The 15,891-nt window shown below is 48.0% G+C and overlaps 1 protein-coding gene across 1 annotated transcript in view; it reads left to right on the forward strand.

Moving 5' to 3' along the window:
• LOC146857201 (uncharacterized) overlaps positions 1–15,891 on the forward strand; it is a 215,697-nt gene that overhangs the window by 173,706 nt on the left and 26,100 nt on the right. The window contains exon 5 of the mRNA XM_085647684.1: positions 1,800–1,961. Within this exon, the coding sequence (XP_085503810.1) occupies positions 1,800–1,961 (162 nt within the window). The remainder of the gene's footprint in view (positions 1–1,799; positions 1,962–15,891) is intronic.

Below are 15,891 nucleotides of genomic sequence, written 5' to 3' on the forward strand. Positions count from 1 at the left end.
TGACTACTCACACGTAAGGAGGCACTGGGGGTGGGGGGGAGCAGGTTCCAGTCCATCAAGGAGGGGGTCTGTCGAAGAGCTGGGTTTTGAGGTTTCTTACGAAGATGGGGAGCGGTGTCTGTCTGAGTTTTTCTGGTGCGTGGGACCACGGAGTAGGAAAGCTGGGCTGATCGTAGGGTCCTTTGGGGGGTGTGGAATTTGAGTCGGCTGTTCAGGTATGCTGGTCTGGTGTTGTAGAGGGCCTTGTGTGCATGAATGAGCATCTTGAAGGTGACTCTTGCCTCGATGGGGAGCCAGTGGAGTGTGCGCAGGTGCTGGAAGATGTGGCAGTGTTTTGGCAGGTTGAGGACCAGTCTTGCGGAGGCGTTCTGGATGTTCTGTAGCTTGCGGGTGAGGTTCTTGTTTATTCCTGCGTAGAGTGCGTTGCCGTAGTCGAGTATGCTGGTGACCAGGGCGTGAGTGACGGTCTTTCTGTGTTCAAGGGGGATCCATTTGAAGGTCTTACGTAGGAGGCGGAGGGTGTGGAAGCAGGAGGACGAGACTGAGTTGATCTGGTGGTCCATTTTGAGCTCGGAGTCCAGGATGATTCCCAGGTTGCGTGCGTGGTCCATGGGGGTGGGCGGGTTTCCGAGGGCGGGGTGCTACCAGGTGTCGTTCCAGGCGTCGGGGTTTGGGCCCATGATGAGTACTTCCGTCTTGTTGGTGTTTAGTTGTAGGCAGCTGTTTTTCATCCATTTGGCAACGGCTTCCATGCCTTCTCGAAAGTTGTGTCTGGCGGTGTTGGGTTTGTTGGATAGTGAGAGGATGAGTTGGGTGTCGTCTGCGTATGACACAATGTTGAGTTCGTAGGTTTTGACGATGGGGGTGAGAGGAGCCATGTAGACGTTGAAGAGCGTCGGGCTGAGGGAGGACCCCTGAGGGACTCCGCAGGTGGTTGGTGTAGGGTCCGAGAGGAAAGGGGGGAGTCTGACCCGCTGCCTTCTGCCGGAGAGGAAGGAGCTGATCCAGTCGAGGGCCTTGTCCTTGATCCCTGAGTCGTGAAGTCTTCATATTAGGGTGCGGTGGGAGACTGTGTTGAATGCTGCTGAGAGGTCGAGGAGGATGAGGGCTACTGTTTCTCCTCTGTCCAGTAGGGTGCGAATGTCGTCTGTTGCGTGAAGCCGGATTGGGAGGAGTCGAGGATGTTGTGCTCTTCGATGAATATGGCGAGTTGTCTGTTGATGGCTTTCTCGATGACTTTTGCAGGGAATGGGAGCAGGGAGATGGGTCTGTAGTTTTTGAGGTTGGTGGGGTCCGCCGAGGGTTTCTTCAGGAGGGGGTTGACCTCAGCCTGTTTCCAGTCGTCAGGGAACGAGGCGGTCGCCAGGGAGTGGTTGATGGTGTGGCGGAGCATGGGTGTGATGGTGTCGGCGGCTCTGTTGAAAATGTGGTGGGGGCATGGGTCCGTCGGGCCCCGGAGTGGACAAACTTCACGTTTGGACCCTAGGGGCGTACCAAACCATATACCAAAAAAGTGGTATAAGAACCACGACTGGAATAGACACTAGGCCTAAAGCCTGTAGAATCGCTGGGACCCCAAGGAACCACCCAAGGTAGTGACACAGGGGGCCTACGGGGACTGTATGCAGTGTGTAAACACAACCGCGAGTTCCCGTTATCTTCTATGGGCAATGTCGCGGTTGGAAATTTAAAGATTGGGGACACTTCTAATGTTTGTTGGAAGAGCACGTTTACTTTCAGTCTGTTGTATTAACCCAAAGTCTGCAGAGATGTAACCTGTTTTGTATTTCCTTCTTCAGGGGCTGCTGCGTATGCGGTCCCCGTTGCTTTGACGGCAGTGGGGTTCACCAGCTCAGGCATTGCTGCCAAGTCTCTGGCTGCGTACATGATGAAGTTCTCGGCCCTCCATAGTGGAGGTGGCGTTCCCGCAGGGGGTGCTGTGGCTATCTTGCAGAGCTTGGGTAAGTAGAAAGAATAATCCGCAGCCTCATCAGCAGAGACTGCCCTTCCAGCACGGCACCTTATTCTGAAGTCGTCCATTTATTTTAAAGAAATTTCAGATGACAGGGTGTAGCGGAAAACTTGTGGAAATCAGATTTCAAAATGTGTTGATTCTCTAGGAGTGGAACATTTGTAAGAAAAATTACATGTGCAGTTGGGAGAGGGGGGAGAATTGCTGTAGAACTGTATTGGAGACTACATGACTAACCTCTTCTAAACTGCAAGCTGCGCATGTCTTGCTTTGTGTCAGGGCAGTCGGCCTATTTTAATTAGGCTGCATACGGTCATGGCTGTACATAGGACCCAACAAGATGGGATTTCACGGACGACGAAGTATGTTGTCACTATTGGTCGATTTGGTTATGTAGGGCAACGTTTATGGCTGACCAGCCTGTAGTAGCTGGGTTGTCAGATCAAAGGAAATTGTGTAGTGTGCCGTCCAGATTAAGGGGTGGGCCATTCATGTCAACCAGGCAGACAAACATTTAGCCCCATGCAGTGGCGTAGGAAGGGGGGTGCAGTGGGTGCCGGCCGCCCAGGGTGTCATCACCGAGGGGGGTGACAAAATGACACTGAGGGGGGGTGACAAAATGGCAAAATTATGTGTAACTTTCTTTTTTCCCCTTATTTTAATAATTACAATGTGGGCAGGGGGGTTACAAGAAATGTTCCGCACCGGGTACCACCTGACCATGCTACACCACTGGCCCCATGATTGGCTGGAGCAGTAGCACACATCGAGATTCAGAGTTGCCGCTAGACATTTTCTCTTCGAGTAAAGCCTTCCACAAGAGAAAATTAGACAATTGCGTTAAGCGTACTCAACCAGGAAATATCTTGAGCTGCAGGTTGCCCAATACTTGAAGTCTATGCAAGATTATGGCGAAATAAAAACGATTACTCAGGAGCGTTCTGAAGACGAATCCAAGTTAGATGCCTTGCTACAGAGAGTGGGGACGTTGATGTTAAAAGAGGGCAGGAAGAGGAAGGGATCTATCATGATCATGTTGTTTCTTATCCGTCATTTATTCAAATCTTTGACTTATTTAAACTCTGTAACTATTATAAGCAATCCAAGACAATTCCTAAAGAAATAATGTAAGATACTTATAGTTTAGAAACATCTCAACAACCTTAAATCTGAATAGGTGAATTGTCGTGGCGCACGTTGTATTTTGAAAATTTCATTGCAACTTATCAAACAGAATTTTCATTACAAATGTATTTCCCTAAAAAGTGCTGTTTGCTCATATAACTTGGGTAGGACCTAAAAAACATTTGGCGTCTTTCAAGAGGGTGGCCTCATATAGTGTTCAGTCTGCAAAAATTGGTTTGAATTGTTGAGTCGTTTATGATTTTTGTTAGATTTTATTACAACTACCACATTGTTCTATTTGCACTGACACAGCTATGTTACAATAAGCACAAATAGCCGCTGTGCCTTCAAGGCATTTCTTGCTTATTGGTAGTTTTATCATGCAATATTGCACTCAGGTGGCCTAAATCTTTTAGAAACTCTAAATATGATTGCACTTGAACTGATAAATGAATTGGCGTGTGGGCTTAAGTACGAGCATTCTCAAGCTAGGAATGCCTTGCGGTGTGACAAACAATCCAAACATATATTTAGTATATGCTGTTATATGTATTTACTGGGGTGTACAGTGACTAAGTTGCATCCACAGCATGGACATGAGAAGTTGGGTTTCTTGTTATGTAACTCCTTTGCCCCAAATGTATTTATCCTCTATTTATTGCACACAATGTAAAGGATTTTACTGCCATGAGCCTTTCATGGGTAAGTAGGGAATGCAAACGAATCCCTTTGCAGAATGATTCATGTGATTCTCCACCACTTTTCCCTTTTAGATGCTCTTCTGACTAGTTTGTGCATTTATAATGTAATGATGGTCTGCACATTCTTTGCCCAGTCCAATTCTTAACAGGCAATGTTCATAAGTCCAAGTATGTTTTTAAAAATCAACCTTTATTGTTTCAGTCATATTCAGACAATTTGCTTGCAGCCACTGTGTTTCCTTCAATGTGAACTTCTTTATGGTTTAAGTAGTTTTTATTGAGTATGCATTAAATTCGTAACTGTACACCTACCTACAACCACCGGCCGGTGGGAAACCTTCAGTCAAATTCAAACTTTTATTGATAGAAAAGGCGAAAGGACAAGAGCACTCCCGTAAAGAGCAATAAGAAAAATAAGAGAACAGAAGGGGAAAGAAAGAAGTTCCACCCATAGAGTATGACAGATCCAGTAAGGATCCAGGATTGAGGAGCTGGCAAGGGGGCCTTTGGGTCCGGCAATGGGTCTACAGGGAGGCGTAGGACTCTGAGGTATCGAGGGCAGGTGAGCTCCACAAACTCGGAAGATAGGTATACCACCGTGGACTCCCAGGTCTTATCAAACTTAGGCAGTGTGCGGTGGATCCCGGCAGTGATTCTTTCCATACCCACTATGTCCCACATTTTGTGTAGCCAGTCTAACTGAGTCGGAACCTCCACTGTACCCCATTTAGCAAGGAGAACCTGTTTAGCCGCCCCAATGCTAAAGTAATCACCCTAGACAAAGGGGCCCCTCCCAGACCTCACCATCGAGGCCCACCGGCTCCCGCTTCCTTCACGCGGGCACAGGCCTTGGTGTGCACCACCCGGTTAACACCACTCCCCGGCACGGTCCCCACCCGGGCGAGTCACGCCCGGGGCCGTCGCAGCCTCTCCTTCCTTCGTTATTGCCTCTTGGCGCCCCCAAGGACCATCGCCGTTCTGGGTCCCAAGCCAGCGCTCTCCTTCTTCTAGAGGGTTGGGGGCCTGTCCCGGTGGAGCAGGGCTGCGTTCCAAGGAGCCGACCCCCAAGGCCGGCACTAGGGCCGGGCCAATGTGCGTCTTCCTGGCAGGCCGTCAGCTAGGCCGTGCTCGATCCCCTCATTCCAGGCCACCCAGCTCGCAGTGCATGTTCCCCAAGAGGGGCCAGTCCCACCTCAAATTCTCGCTCCACCTTGGGCCAGTCACTCACCGCCGCTGCCCAAGTCCCCAGGTAATGTCTCTCCCCTCACCAAGCTCCACACCTCTCACCGGTGCCGCATGTGGTCAACTCTTACTTGCTCCCGTGTGCCAGCTACCGGTCCGCTCCGGGCGTGGGCCCCTCGAGGCCCCCCTGCTGCAGTCGCCACCCGGAAATCCGAAGGAGCACCAGAAGAAGGTGCGCGCCCCAGCTCCTCCCCCGCTGCCTGCCTCTACCCAGCTGCTTCGTGATAAGTGGCGCCTGCTGCACTCCGTGCTCCAACCATTCTCAAGGCCTTCACCGGTGTCCACCACAGGTGGCTGGGGCACCGGTCGTCCAGTGATGCACAGCAGGCAGGTGCAGGGGAGCACAGCGCCGGTAGGCTGCCAATGTGCGAGCGTTGCTTACTCCGTCTTCCTCGTCATGCGTCTTCACCGGATCGGGCTGGCCCCTCTTCCCGCCCGGTTCCTAGTCCAGCTAGGCCTCACCGGGCCGCGTCTTAACTGGAGGCCCTCCACGGGGTCAACGGACCCCCGACTGTCCGTAATCTGCTCCGGCGGCACACAGGGCCACGGCCGCCTCTGCCGTCAACCGAGCCGCCGCTTTTGTGCGCGCTCACCGGTCCGAGCTCAGCCCAGGGCTATCCGCCGCAGCCTCCGGCACCGCAGCCGCTGCCTGTCGTGAATTGTCGTGGCCGCTCGCCGCGCCACCGAGGGAGCTGCGGGTTACCTCCGCGTCGTCTGTGAGGCAGCGCTTGCTGCGGGACCCCCAGGGCTCATTTGCGGGTCCGGAAGTCGCCAATAATCGCCAAATTACGGCCTCGGCTAGCGGAGCCCCGAGAAGCCGGTGTTACTCCGCCGCCATCTTGGCCACTCCCCCATGTGAACTTCTTTAAGGCACTAATTGATAAAGTCCACACTTCTTGATTCCTAATTTTATTTTGGCTTTACAAATCCGTCTGATTAATGCTTAATGATTGTTATCCATTGTAAACTGTAAGTGCATGCATTTCGAGTGTTCCCAGTTACAACTGTGCATACTGTCTGCTGGGGCCCAATTTTCTTGTTTACCATTTATCTCCAAGAACCCACTCTGGCCGATTGAACCTTTTTACTTGCCCAATAGCGTGGAGGGAGCAAACACAATTATCAGAGAATACTTTCTGCAATTTGACATAATTAAGGACTCGAAACTCAAGGTCTAGTGTTCTCGGGATTTTATTATCAACATAAACATCTGCAGATAAAGGCACCTCAATACAAGGCACAACAGGTAAATAGGCACTAACACAAATGCTACCCTACGAAGAATCCGCATACGACTAAATACAAACAAAAGTACAAGCTCTAAAAGCATGAGGTAGATAACTACCAAGCCCATGTCGATATTAGAAATCATTAAACCCAAGCATCTCTGTCCCTACTCTATGCTAGATGACATCCCTACTTAGCGTTCCCTTGAGACACAAGAAATCATGAAAAGGTGTCAGAAGTGAAACTCCCTAAGAAGTCTTCACTTAGTGAGAGTTCGATCTAAAGTATTCCTTCTAGCTCCTCGCCCACCTCTTCTCTCTGCTCTAGGCTACTCTGTTCTGCTCAACCCTCGGGGTGCTGTCCCTAATACGAAACCCCAAAACATAGAACACGCCCTCTGGCACACCTCCTTGACCAGGTCTTCTTCCAGTACTTTTCCGTCCTGCGCTGTCCATCTTCCATCGTCCATCAGCTTGGCCTTGAGTCCCAGACACCGTCGGCCCGAGGAGTTGCGATTGGCACATTCCAATGCACTCCCATGTCTGGCTTTCTCTATAATTCAACTCTTAGACAAAGACCTTTTCTACTAACGAACCAACTGTCCTTGCACCTGCGGTGAGATCATGGGATGGAGAAATACTTCGCATTTTTTAACTTTTACAATTCACTGCAGCCTAAAACCTCTAACGGAATAAATCATTGGGGCCTACCGCATTCAGCTAACATAAGAAAATACCAGGCCTTTCCTCTGACGATATATGTGCATTCAGGCCTCTACCAGGTTAAACACGCTATTAAATCACATCCTAAGCCTTAGTACTTTTACTTTCACATACATCAATGGGCAACCTATACAAGTAAATTCTAATCATGTCCCACGTTTAACTAATACATTGCATTTGAACAAAACTAGTCATCAGGTATTTCACCGAATATATTCACAATGTAGTTTCACATTTCTAACACTTCTATGTTACGCTATAGCTGATACATTTGCTTAATAAATTGTGTACGATACATCTAAATATGCATTGATTATGTGCGGGTGCCAACTAACAGTGGATATAATGCACCCCTACAATTTTCAAACCTTTAGGCGCTACATCAGTTCCCCCCTTTGATGACAACTGTCATCACACCATCATTCTCATTCCTCCTGGAATGAAGCTGATCTAAACTGCAGTTGCTACCATCCTACCATGTCGGATCCCTTCCATCCTTTTAAGATTCTGATACTGACGGTCCTGCAATCTCGCCATTCTCTGCTCATTCGCTCTGAGGGCTCTTTCGGCCCTATTCCCTCTGTACCATTTCCATGCTCTTACGAGTCCCCACAAACAGATCACACAAACCACGGCAATTATTATAGGCTTCAACACAGATCCAAGAAATCCCATTCCCAAGTTCGCAAACCAAGTTCCCACGCGACCAAATCCTTGACCAATCTTTTCCCACACATTCTCTTCTGTCAGATCTAGTATTTCCTTATGAATTGTGGTAATATTGACAATATATTTCTCAAGATCCTTACTATTGTCTGGAATATACGTGCAACATTCTTGAACCTTCAACAATTTACAGACTCCGCCCTCTTTCGCTAATAACACGTCTAACGCAAGGCGATTCTGCAAAACCATATTCCGTATCAATAACATTTCTCCATTCACCAACAACAGTGACCTCGCCGAATTCATTGACAATTCATCCACCACTGTCGCCAACCTTCTTATTTTCACGTCATTCAGGACCACACCCAAACTAGGTATAGTCGCTCCATATATATCACCAATCACTACTCCTGCACTCACAGCTCTACGCACTTTAGAATGACGTCCCGCCTCTAGCATCTTCAGATCCTCAGCATGATAAATCTTTGGGAAGATGATAGCCAAGTAACATGAACCATACCAATTCGCAGGCAATCTCACATAGGCATTCTTCCCACATACAAAGTACACTGTCGGAATAACCTGTACCGGAGCTTGCAAGAAATTCTTGGCAGAGTCCTCCATGGTAAAGGTATGATCACACGTACTCTGTCCCACTGGAACTTTCTCCTTAGGAGTTTAGGGACGAGCAACACACAATTTCCCCTTCTGTACTTCATCTAATGCAATCGGTCCATAACTTCCCTTAGACTTATGCAATCTCTCCTCATCCGTCCACTCCACTGGACTATCTCCTGTATCTCGTGTCTGAGTCAGCTTTCTGTACCCATCTTCTATCTGAGCTATGAACTTCTTTTCTGTCTCGGACAACCAGCATGTCAAATTATGTCTATGAGCATAGGCTGTGTCTAGCTTCACAGTCGGTATGAAATACTTATGAAGCCTATCTTCTGACTTGTAGTAATCATACTTATTCAAATGCTTGTATGCCGGAACTTCAGGAAGTACTGTATCGTAGTTTGAAAAGAAATACTCAAACTGTCTTCGGTCATAAAACAGACTAAGCAATAAGCTACAAGAAATCCCATATGTCAATGGAAGATGATGATACCTAACACCTTCATCTACTGAAGCAGGCAACTGCATGCACACCTAACAATCCTTCGCATTCATCGCATCAACATACTCATACAACAGTTTCGCATAAGCATTGAGTTTGAAATCGTCTCGAGACAAATCTATATGAAACATATGACTCTCCTCAAGCATCTGAGCTCTCTGATCCCCTAATAGTGACCCCTCCCTGTCCTAAAGTGGCAGGTGTGGATGTTCCCTGAACCTCCCCCTCCTGTCTATGGGCCACCATGTATGAAGTTACTACTACTACAAATATAACAGCTATCACTACCCCAAACAATGTGCCTATCACTATTTTGGCTCTACGGTGTGTACTTCCAGGTTCCGCCATCTTTGAAATGTTCTCAATGTTCAGTACAGTCTCTGTTGACACAAGTCTCTTTCTCATCCAGCAATGTTCAGTTCAGCTACTCTCTTTAACCGGGGTAACCTCTGGCAAAGTCCAATGTCTTATCTTTTCTGTCTGGAAGGCTTCCCTAACTCTTCTTTGCCCTCCAACGGAAAATCCCTAAATGTATTCTTCTTCCACTCGGGCCTAGGTTATCTTCTTTTCAAACTTTATATACACCAAATTTTCAATCAGTCCAGAATAACTGTGGGTCCCAACAGCTGTAGGACCCCTTGCAAGATTTCAAGTTAAAGGGTTGTCAGTTCTTGTGGAGCTGGTATAACTGCAAAAGTTGGGAAGTCCAGCGTTTCCAAAATCAGACCACGGATGATGCTCAGAAGTGGCGGATTTGGAATATTGATGGTCAATATTCCTTCGATCTCCAATCCTGGGATCTTCAACAACACTTCAACTCTCGGAAACGGAGAATTGCTGACCAATGTGATCGATCTCAGCCGTCCCGTGGTCAGCAATCAGTCACTGAATAAGCCCACTCTGGTGAGGCGTACTTCTGGCACGGCACTCTTGTTCTCTTCGATCGCCTCAGAGCACCTTGGGGTTGATCTTCGTCACCTTGCTCTGCTTCAGATTCTTCAGAAACTGGGGCAAGATCTGTTCTTGATGCCGATCTCAAGTTTACCCGTCTCTGACTCACGGGCCAAACCCTTTCTGCTTCGGTGGCACCTCCAGTTTCCCTACTGTTACCCTGTGCACTACTTTCTCCTTCAGCAGGATTTGACTCAGCACTGCCCTCTGCAGCCCTTTCTTCTTCTGCTTCCGAGTCAGCTTCTGTGTTACTTTCACGTTCTCTTTCGGCTTGGTTTAGTGCACAACCAGCTGCGTCAGCAACCCCTACAGCTTGACTGGCCCTCTCAGATGGCTCTGCCACCTCATCTGGGTTTTCGTTCTCGAGAGGGGCTGTTTCTTCCAAGGGTGCTGGAACTCTACGGGTATGGGAGGCGTGTATCCAGTTCGGAAGTCCTCCACACTTCACTGCTGTATTCGTAATCAATATGACCTGGTACGGTCCGCGCCAGCGAGCATCCAGACAACTCTTCCTCACGTGTTTGCGCACCAGTACCCAGTCTCCTGGGCACAAGTCGTGGCACAGGTCACTTACAGCTGGAACCGTTGCTGTCTGCACCTGCTGAGACACAGAACGGACCACGTCAGCCAGGCCTTTACAATAGTCCAGTATCATATAATCAGTGATATTAATCAAAGCAGTAGCAGGTATTGCTGGCAAGCGCATCGCCCTCCCCATAAGGATCTTGTGGGGTGATAATCCAGTCCTCCTGTCACGGACACTACGGAGACTCATGAGAACCAAAGGTAATGCATCTGGCCACTTCAGGGATGTCGAAGAAAACACTTTTGCCATTCGGGCCTTCAGAGTCCCATTAACTTGCTCCACAATCCCAGAAGCCTCTGGTCGGTAACTACAATGCAATCTTTGATCTACATTCAAGGCAGCACAAAGCAGCTTCATGATTTCACTGTGGAAGTACGTTCCCCTATCTGATTCAAAAGAGGTCGGGAAACCGTACCTCGGGATTAATTCCCTCAATAGTAACTTAGCTACAGTGAGTGTGTCACACCTACGTGTCGGGTAAGCCTGCACCCACCTGGAAAAGACACATACTATGACTAATATGTACCTCAACCCATTACACTTCGGCATCTCAATAAAATCCAGCTGCATCCTGTTAAAGGGACCACCTGACCTACCTATGTGACTCAACGTCACAGCGGTCCTCTTCCCTACATTCATCTGTTGACATGTGACACACCTCTGGCACACAGCTTCAGCCACTGTCCGAAACTTCGGATTGTACCACGTCTGATGAAACACTCGCATCATCGCATCCCTGCCAAGATGCACAGCACCATGTATCAACCTCGCCATCGGGTTCAGCAAACATTCCGGTAACACAGCTCGTCCATCACTCGAAACCCATACATCTACATCTCCCTTCTCACATCCAGCTCTTATCCAGCTGTCCCGCTCCTGATCAGAGACTCCATCTTGCAATTGTTTCAGCTCCTCCCATGAGTCTGCCATAGCTAACATCACATCATAATCTGTTATCTCTTCGCTTTCCACAACATAGTTCTCGGTCAAATTACATCCCTGCTCTGCACAAAATCAAGCAACTTCATCTGCGTAATTATTACCCAATGACACAAAATCATTTCCTTTAGTGTGTGCAGAACATTTGACAACAGCAATTTCATCTGGGCCTTGCAATGCTTCCAACAGTTGTCGTACATAGTCCCCATTTCTAATGGGTGAACCAGAAGATGTCATAAACCCTCTCTGGGACCATAGCTGTCCGAAATCGTGAACCACACCAAACCCATATTGGCTATCTGTGTAAATCGTTACACGGATCTTATCAGCGGCCAAACAGGCACGGGTCAAAGCAATAAGCTCAGCCACCTGCGCGGAGTATACTCCTTCTAAACAAGCGGCTTCAACCACCCCTGTGATGGTACACACAGCAAACGCTGCTCTCAATCGACCAACACTGTCTCTTAAACATGAACCATCCACAAAGAAAATCTCATCTGAAACTGGGAGCGGTTCATCGACAATGTCGGGTCTCGGTTTGGTGCATAGTTCAGTCACATCGAGACAATCATGGTCCTCACAATCTTCATCATCATCTACATTTGGAATAGGCAACAGTGTAGCAGGATTTAAAACAGAACACCTCTTCAGCGTCACATTGTCTGCAGCAAGGATAACTTGCTCATAACGAGTTAACCTATTATTTGTGAGGTGCTGTGTTTTAGTCCTAGTCATCAACAATTCAACAGAATGTAGCACATGAACAGTAAGCGGATGACCAATCACAATGCTCTCACATCTTTCGATTCTGACACCTGTTGCAGCAACGGATCTGAGACATCCGGGCAACGCAGAAGCTACTGGATCTAAAATAGCTGAGAAGTAGGCAACTGGTCTACGGACACCTCCGTGACTCTGAGTCAACACTGCTAATGCGCAATTTTCCTTTTCGCAACAGAATGAAGCGAATGCCTTGTTATAATCTGGCATTCCCAAAGCTGGCGCGCTGCATAAAGCTTCTCTCAGCTTCAAAAATGACTTTAAGCAATCTTCGTCCCATGGTACCGGATCATTCACATCCTTTCGCGTCAGCTGCTGTAAGGGCTTCGCTTCAAAGGAAAAGTTCGGGATCCACTGGCGGCAATAGCCCACCATTCCCAGAAACATTCTGACTTACCTCTGAGTCGAGGGAACTGGCATTCTCAGAATCGCATCAATGCGATCTGGTGACACCTTCCTTTTACCTTTCTCAATTCGGTGCCCCAAATACTGTACCTCACTCAGACACTATTGCAGCTTGTTTGGAGACACCTTGTGACCATTCTCTCCTAGGTAGTTCAACAGAGCAACGGTATCAATTCTGCAGGCGTCTTCTGTTTCTGACGCAACGAGCAGGTTGTCAATGTATTGCACTAAAACAGAGTTTTGTGGCAACACAAGACCCTCAAGATTTTTCTTCAAGATCTGATTAAAGATAGATGGGCTCTCTGTATACCCCTGTGGGATACGACACCACGTTAACACACGATTTTCCAGCCGAAATGCAAAAAGAAATCGGCTTTCCTCATGCAGAGGGATCGAGAAAAAGGCTTGACACAAGTCAATCACTGTGAACCATTCAGCTTCACATGGAATCTGAAATAGGATCACAGATGGATTTGGTACCACTGGACAACATGGAACAACTATTTCGTTTATTTTTCGCAAATCTTGCACAATCCTAAATTTCCCACTTGGTTTCTGTAGTCCCATGATAGGCGAATTACATGGGCTACCCATAATCTCCATTAGTATTCCCTGCCTGATCATAGACTCAATCACAGGTTTAATCCCTGCAATAGTTTCAGGAGATAACTTATACTGGGGTGTCCTCGGAAACTCTACGTTCGGTTTAATCTGGATTTTCACTGGGTCTACTCCCTTGACTAAACCAATCTCCTCTCCACTAAGGTCCCATACGTCAATAGACACTGAGTCCCTCGGGTCAAGTGGAAGCTCCTTCACCGTCAATGCTGGGTACATTTCCACACACACATGCTGATTTGCAACCTTAAAGGTCGCATCATCGTCTCTCGTTTCTACCTCCACACCTTTCGGGGTACAGTAAATCGTGCAGTTGAGCTTGCACAATAAATCTGTCCCTAACAAACAAACCGGACTAGAATCGCACACTACAAACTGATGTCGATCACTGAAATTTCCTATCCTGATCGGGATTGGCTCCGTCAGTGGACTAATCAGTTTCTAATTTGCTACACCAACAACCTGGATGCTTTGTCCGGAAAGAGCTAACCCCGGGACCACTGCCGATCTTATAGTCGATCTTGTAGCCCCCGTATCAACCAAAAAGGTTGTAGGGTGACCGTCAAGGTCTGTCTCCACAAAGGGTCCTTTCTGATCTACCTCTAGGATGGCTCTAAGGATGCAATCCTTATCTCTCTTTGATGCCAACAGACTAATATCGTTTTCCTCGCTCACTTCAAACATTGGCATTTGCAAATAAGTTCGAGCTCCCTGCTGTACATTCTGTATTCTGAACACCAGTCCCCACTTTTACCATTCTAGGTCTAGTCACCGTCTGTATCGCTTCCGTCCCAGGGACCTGAACTATCTCTCCTTCCGGCTGTATCTGATTCCATGGGTTCAGGGGACACTCGCGTCTCCAATGTCTGACCGGGTGGCACTGATGACATGCTGTAGTCTTTTTCAATGTCGCCACATCCATGCCTGTTCTAGGGTCTATTGGCCTTGGCCTTCCCTGCCCCTGAACATTCTGATTTCCCGCCTGATAATTTCCATGCCTCCTCACCAACGCTCCCCCATTAGGCTGTCCCTGAGCGGTTTGCATCTGAACAAGCAGCAAATTATCTTTCAACTTATGTTTTGATTGGATCTCATCTGTGCAATATCGGGCGTACCGCAAAATCTCATCGACGGGCTTGTTCTGCCAACAAATCAAATGCTGATGTATCATGAGACTAACCTCTGGTTTCAATCCCAACACAAACTTTGAGACGAACTGTCCCATATCCTTAGTCTCCAACACATCTAGGCCACTATATTGCATAAAAGCCTGTAAAAGTCTCTCGTAGAACTCATGTACCGTCTCCTTAGGTTCCTGCACTGTCCTGTCTATCTTCACCCAATCAATATCTTGGGGTGAAACCTTCTCCTTCAACCAGGCGATCACCCGATCATACATCCTCATTACTGCTGGTGACGGGCCATTTGTGTATGCATTTCTCTCAGGCTCGTAAGTCGGCCAATCAACGGCGATCTTGCATGCTGCCCACAAATCTCCCCGAACTACAATATCAAATAAGGTATTCAGGTCAATCCACAATACCTTTGAAATCTTTACAAAGCGATCAACCTGCTTGTATCACTCTGCGGGCTTCTCCCTAAGCCGGGGAAAATCATTCGTAAACGCCGCTAAATCACCCCTGCTCCAGGGTACATGCACATATCCTCCATTCTGCACTTCCCTCAAAGGGAAATTTCCTATCTTTACCTGCCCTCCACCCAGAGGTGGGGTCCCTCCTATCATTCCCCTAGAGCTTTTCTTCCTGGACCATTTTTCTTCCCACTTATCGAGCGCCATCCATATACGCATGGCTAGGATCAAATCTCTGCTATGGGCCCTCAGTCCGACGACCCTTTTCTCCTCCAATTCCTGGTCACTATACTGCAACCTATGGTTTCCTTGCAATGTTTTAGTTTTAGACAAATCTACCTCATATCGCCTAGCCAATTCTGACAATTTCTCATGTGCAACTCGTGCCTTTCGAGTCACATCCTTCGCTACAAAGAGTAATTCATCCGGTGCATATGTTACCACTCTCTCAAGGGGTAAGCTTCCACTTATTATCTCACCCACTTCCACCTTTAACCTTACTACATCTATCATCCCGGCTCCTAGGGCTCCTTTCAGCACCTCCCGACAGACCACCCTTCCTCTACCGTCATCCTCACATTCCTGGTCCTGCGACCTCCTTTCTTCTGATATATCCCTTGGAGCGGATCGATCTCTGAAAATGACCTGCTCTCTCTCTGCTATCCTTACTCTGGGGTCTTGTCCTCTCAGGGGTGGTACCCATGATCGTAAATCTAATCCCGACTCTCTCAGAGACCACGACCTCTCTGATCTCTGTTCTCCTTGTCCCCTAGATGAATCTGACATGGCTGGCAATGGGGTACTCCATTCTATAGGGTTCGGAGTCCGGGCCATTGCACCCGCTAGGCCACTTCCTGCGACCTCTCTCCTAACCCCCTCGGCTGTCTGTTCTGGGTTTTCGCCCTCCTCTGTATCTGGGTGGTAAATTGAAACAATGGGTCCAATGGTAACCGGTACCTTGAAGGCATTCGGTAACCTCACATCTCTCTCGACCTTTACGCTTGCCTCGGACAGGCTCCTTGTACCCTCTGTTCCTATCGAGAGTCTTCCTTCTACTCTCATCTCTGGGTGGATTGTTACTCCTCTAGTGTCTTCTATCTGAATCAATGTTCCTTCTGGGACCTCTGGGATATACGGAGGTGATCTCTCTGACAACAATATTTCCAATAAATCATCATCTATCTCACTCTCATCCTCTTCTTCTGGCTTTACGTTCTTTACCCCCTCCGATGTGATCAATAAGGGA

Source organism: Triturus cristatus, chromosome 3_2 (genome assembly GCF_964204655.1).
Source record: "Triturus cristatus chromosome 3_2, aTriCri1.1, whole genome shotgun sequence".
NCBI lineage: Eukaryota > Metazoa > Chordata > Amphibia > Caudata > Salamandridae > Triturus > Triturus cristatus.